General features: G+C 37.2%; 1 protein-coding gene across 2 annotated transcripts in view; it reads right to left on the bottom strand.

The window, feature by feature from the left end:
- Positions 1–381: 381 nt before the first annotated feature.
- Positions 382–6,200, bottom strand: part of LOC132397246 (uncharacterized) — a 57,001-nt gene continuing 51,182 nt past the window's right edge. For both annotated transcript variants that reach the window (XM_059975726.1, XM_059975725.1), the window contains 2 exons: positions 5,410–5,520; positions 382–2,351 (listed from right to left, as the gene is read on the bottom strand). In XM_059975726.1, coding sequence (XP_059831709.1) covers positions 2,148–2,351; positions 5,410–5,520 — 315 coding nt within the window. In that variant the 3' untranslated portion in view covers positions 382–2,147. The remainder of the gene's footprint in view (positions 2,352–5,409; positions 5,521–6,200) is intronic.

Here is a 6,200-nt window from a genome sequence, read left to right as displayed (position 1 = left end):
CTTGCAATCCCTTTGCTCTTAACCTATCTGTAGAATCCATTAGAATTCTCCTTCACCTTGTCTATAAGAACAATTCATGCCTACTTGATTTGTTTCTTGTGTTCTCCTGCATTTCTTGTACTCCATAAGCACCTCATTTGTTTCTGCTTGCCTATACCTGCCATGCACCTCCTTTTTCTCTTAATCAAGGCCTCAATATCTCTTGAAATCCAAGGTTCCCTACACTGGCTATTTTTACCTTTTATTCTGAAAGGCACCCAAAAGATTTGTGCTCTGAAAATTTTGTTTTTGAAGGCCTTTCACCTACCATGTAAACCTTTGCCAGATATTAGGAGTACCATCAGTTATACTGTTGTAGAAATTATCACATTTGCATCAGAGTCAATTATAATGAAAAATTTATTCACAATCTATACTTTCATGCATGCATATTGTTACATAGAAATCTGTCTATTTCATCGGATCTTGCAGTTGGGAGATTTGCAGGACCGCTGTTTTCATGGACCTCAGATTATATTATCTGGTGTCTGCCATAGCTCACTTTGCAGGACACACTCATTAATCACAAGGTGTGTTCGCAACCCGTCACACAGACAGAACATGAAATTCCAGTGACTGAGTGTAGCATTGAGGACTGCACTGCCAGGGATCTTTCAGATGAGACAAGTAACTTGAGCCGTTTTTGCCCTTTAAAAGGTTCAGTGGCTCTATTTCAAAGAGAAAGTGGCAGAATTTATCGCTCAAACAACATCATTAAAATTAGATTATCACACAGTTGTTTGTGGAAGCCTTGTGTGTTGTGTTTATGACAGCTGTAAAATGTGTTTCTGACTTTGGGGGGGGTGTGTCCTCATAGGGATGAAAAATGTACGATATAAATGCAAAGTCTTTTATTGCCATTCAAGAAAAAACATGGCTAAATCCTGCTATTTGTTGTAGTCAAAGTGACCTATTTTAGCATTTTAAAATCAAACTTCTACAAATAGACTGAACAAATACATATGGTTTGAAAGGAAAAGGGAAATTGTTTTTCAAATACTAGTAAAATTTTCTGTGTTGAATAAATGTTTTGAAGACTCTTCATTTTGCCTTCATCTCCTATAATTTTGAGCTGGATTGTCCAATCCAGCGACAGTCAGTCGGAATGCTACTGTGTTGATGGAGATACTTACCATTCATTAAGTCAGTGACTTTCCTACTCCACAGTCACCAAAAAGCCAGTTGTGCTGCGCTGTGCTGCTGGGAAATGGGATTTCCTGCCGGGGGTTCATCAATTGAAATAGCTGGCCAAGTGCTGAATCTCTCAAACTGAGAGGGAGCCAAGCCTTCATCAGGATCAATGAAAATCTGGCCTCCAGAGTGATGGGGAGAGATGGGTAGTGAGTAAATCTGAAGAATATCATCCACAAAAAATGGATAGTATTCCATATTGAAATAATAATGGTGTACAGAACCAGACAACAATCCAGAGTATTTGGGGGCAAATAATTAAATGGTAGCAGAAGCTGATCTTAAGAGTTTATTTTTAAATATATTTGTAGCCTTTCTCAAGCTTCTTCTTTCTCCTAAATTATTTAGTTTGAAATCCCGATGGCCTTTCTCAGCTGTGGTATTATTTAGGGCCTGTGCAGATGTGAGCATTCCCTCAGTGGAAAGATAGTACAATGCTGAGCAATGTCAGTATATGTGAGTTGGTTACAAGAACACCAAATGACTGCACCATGAAGTCATTTTGCTGCACTCAGTGAGGGATTTAGCAATTTTGTTGAAGAATACTGAGGAAAGTGAGTTGTGACCACCATTTACCATGAAATGGTGGAGAGTTGTCGGGTTGGGCAAATGAGCCCTTCATCTTCTGCAGCTAAGACAGCAGGTCTTTCAAGAATTACAAGAAAGCCAAATGATATATATAAAATAGCTTTGATTTTTTTCTCCTTTCTTTAGTTCCACAATAGAAATGCCTATGAAGAAACATAAACCAAAACACTAAATACTTAAGAAATTTGACAAAAGATAAAACCTGCATATGCAGACAATATGTTGGAAAAATGTGTTGAATACGTGCATTAATGCTTTATTAAGAAATCATTTGGTAACTTTTACTGCAATTTCAAAGCCACATAGATGTCTGTAAGTCGCTATCCCATTCAAACAATAGTTGGATAGGATTCTTTGGAAAAAAAATTGCTATGATTATCCTTTAGGTACTGGATAGAAGAGATGGGTGGGTATTTATCCAGGCCATCACAACATGCGATTATTGCATCATGAGATGGGTGAACAAAGAAAGCCAGGGACTGTCTGGTCCTGTTCATTGCGTCTTCAGTCTGTGGAATTGGTACTCGATGTTTCTGAAGTAAAGAAACAACAATTTATTTCACTTGTATATTCTGTTTTTGTAAGCAACTCTACATTTTGTTTTAATAAGCCAAGGAGAGTTTCAATAGCTTGATGGACTCAAACTTAAGAGAATTATGAAATAAACAGTCTTGTAAATCTTTATGAATGAGCCCTGCATATATGAATATAGCTCAAGTAAACAATAAAAATCTGCATTAGCACCCATGACTAAATGTAAGGTATCTATTGAATTCTTTATTAAGTTTTTTTCCTCTGTAAATAGTTATTTGTGTTTGGGAATACAGTAGGCCAGGAGATACGATGCTTCAATGTACCTTCACCTATGACTATTGCAACATCCAGTTACCTACATTGAGAAGCCACAATCCACTGGCATTTTGGTTAAATTCAATTGTTTTGTCTAAAAGTTAATGTATTATTTTGGGAAGTTTCCAAGCATCATCACTCAAAATTATTTCACACACTACACACTGAGGTTTGGGACATTTCTTTTCCTTTGCTTTTAATATGCCCTTACTTTATAAATGTTGTTTATTTTCTAGCAAAATATTTCCATATTTTTTTCCAACTTTTCCTTCATTCTATTGTTGTTTCATTCAATTTCCCTGAACAATGAGTTTCAGGAAACTATCATTCAACTGTCAACAATTTACCTTCAACTGATAGTATTTAATCATGTTTCAGCCAAGTAAAATTCTCCTTAGTTCAGATGATCTGTTCTGGGTTTCTCATTATCCTTTTGCCCAATTTTACGTAATCAATTATATTTGATAGGATCATTAACAATACTACATTTTCTAAGTCGTAACCCTGCCATGTCTTCATTATCCATACCTTGTTCTAGACCAGCTCCTCTTTAGACTCCTTGACTCTTATTTGAAAAGGTTTTCCTGAATTGAAGTTGAGAATCTTGTGAACAGTTTTCATTCCACTATTTTTGATATCATGCTAACATGCATAGTTTTCATTTTGAAGAGCAAATTCTGAGGCTACATCCACACTAGACTGGATAACTTTGAAAACGCCGGTTTTGAGTAAAAACGATAGGCATCCACACTATGTGTTTTTGAAAATATCTCTATCCACACTGAATCGGAGATTTCGGCAAATCTCCTCCTCCTCCTCCTCCTCCTCCTCCTGCGCATGCGCAGGACACATCTACCGAAAACAAGCGACATGTTTGGTATCGAATCTCGCCGTAAAAGTGTGTGTTTGTGTAGTTACAGACTAGAAAAACTTAAAGAGAAGGACAGCTGTCAGCTGTCACGCAGGAGAACTTAAAACTAAAAAAAACCAAATACTGGAGCGTACGGCGGCAGCCTACGGAGTTCAATGACAGATTGACCCGGCTGATGACAAACATTGAAAAACTGACTAACTCTTGTTGCATTAATAAAGCACCTTGTTAAATGTATAAAATATGTCTGCATCAGTGTTATCTTGTATTTCCATGCAACGTTACATCAGGCTGTTACACATCTATTGTCAGAGAAGCACTTGCATAAATAGGTAAACCACCTTCATAGAGTAAGGACAGAAAACAGGGCAAAGTGAGTACAGTATACTTATTTATTCAGTAAGTTATGGGTCAAAGAATTTGGTGAGTACATTTCTAACTCTTCTGGCTTCAGTCTCTTTGCCATCTGTTCTGAAATTGTTAGGTTACGTTCAAGAAAACATTGGAATAGCGCGCTGCAGTCTGACAGCGTTTTCAAAAGTCTCCGGTTACGCTGTCCACACTGATCTACCTGAGCAGCATTTTCAAAAATAACCCACCCTGGAAAGCGTTTCTGAAAAGCTCTGTTTTCAGGGGATGAAAACACCATTTTAGTGTGGATGGAGGGTAAAAACAAAGAGAAAAAGCTTTGGTTACGGATTTATCCGGCGTAGTGTGGATGTAGCCTGAAACTGCCACAGTTGTCTGTTATATCAGTCTTTTTCTTTGGATAATTAACTCAAAACATGATGATATTAGCACATCAATGGTCTACACCAGCCACTGAAAACTGCACCGTTTCAGCATTAGCAACATATCAGGTGGCCAAGGTATTGACTAATTGTCAGTTCCTGACTGCCTATTTTAACCCCAATTAACTGTAAAAATAGAGAGTAATTATATGATTAAAAACATAGGAATAATAAAGATCATGTATTACTAAATCTGCAACAGGTAATAAAATTTAGAGTTTATAATGGGCACATCCAGAAAAAGTTACTTTATTTTCCCAAGTGGCTGAATTTTACAGAAGTGCTCACCCTCAATAGCCTGGACATTAGTAGTAAAACAATTCTGTTGCTCCCTGTCTTTTTATTACTTTGCTATATAGTCTGTCAGATGTGAAGGAGGTTTCTCCTGATAATACCATCTCCTGATATTGTGATTTTCAATATCATTGAAGCCTTTTTTCAATTCTTCACTTTGCCAGATGATTTTGTGTCAACCAGAACGTTAATTTTCCAGTTGAAAACGTTCATTTCATTCTGCGGTCAGGACCTTAGATAAATGGACTGCAGAGCAAATGCATTCTGAGGATCTAAACAATTGTTGTTACCTTCTGCACTAGTTTCAAATTTTGTCAAGTGATCTGATGAATTGTGATGCATTGTAATTCCTGAACAACAAATTCCTAAGGAATTACACTGGTTACCTTTAACAACATATTCTGTTTTTCAACCTTAGCTCCCATTATAATTGATTGTTCTGATTTTGCTGTCTTAATAAGGCATTTATTGTTCCCCATTGTTCTCCATTCTTAATTTTCAGGTCAAGCCCAGGAATTATTTTCTCTTCTGATCAGATACTCATGTTCCTCTTAACAGGCACTTGTATCCAAGTGGAAAATTCAAGTTGAGATTTAAAACAAATTTCAAAAAAAAACCTGACTAGTTAATCTAATGGGAAATATTTCAAAGAGTATCATATGGATAAATTTCTCAATGAAGAGAAAACATTTGAAAGTCCATCAATAGAATGAATTACCTAACAGAATTGCTAAAATAATATCAATTCTATAATAACTGTAATCAAAGGATGGTTGTGTGACTCACTGTGGAAATCCACCTGTCAGATGTCCACCTCTGCAGGATGTTGGCTACATTGAACAGAACTGTATTTGGAATGTAGGGAGCAGTGATGTACTGGCCAGACCTGGACTTTACCTGGAACACAAACATTCAAACAGGTTAAACAACAGCAGCATTCACTTATTTCTTTCTAATTCTGAAATCAGAAATTATAACTTTGTTTATCTCTCCATACATGTTGACATATCTGATTGTTTCTGACATTTTCTGGGGTTTTTGTTGGTTTAATTTTTCCCGTTTACATATACAGTCTTTGAATTATAGAAAAGTACAGCACAGAAACACTCAGAAACACCCTGTCACTCAGGGTGTTTTAAGTATCCCTGCTAGGGCCCCTGCAGTCTCTGCACTTGCCTCCCGTAGAGGCCAGGGGAACATCTTGTCAGACCCTGAGGATTCATCCACCCTGATTTGCCTCAGGACTGCAAATATCTCCTCTTCTGTAATCTCTAAAAGGTCTATCCGTGAGGTTAGTGCTGCTTTGCCTCACTTCTATAGAGTCGGTGTCCATCCCCTGCATAAATAGAGATGCAAAAAGTTAATTTCATATCTCCCTCACCTGATTTTACTCCACACATGGATTACCATTTTGATATTCTAGAGGACCAATTTTGACCCTTGCAATCCTTTTGTTCTTAACATACCTGTAGAATCCCTTAGGGTTCTCCTTCACCATGTCTGCCAGGGCAACCTCATCCCTTCTTTTAACCTTTCTGATTTCTTTCTTAGGTGTTTTCTGGCACTTCTTATACTCC

This window comes from Hypanus sabinus, chromosome 7 (genome assembly GCF_030144855.1).
Source record: "Hypanus sabinus isolate sHypSab1 chromosome 7, sHypSab1.hap1, whole genome shotgun sequence".
In the NCBI taxonomy this organism is placed as follows: domain Eukaryota; kingdom Metazoa; phylum Chordata; class Chondrichthyes; order Myliobatiformes; family Dasyatidae; genus Hypanus; species Hypanus sabinus.
This window is presented reverse-complemented; position numbering and strand designations above follow the sequence as displayed.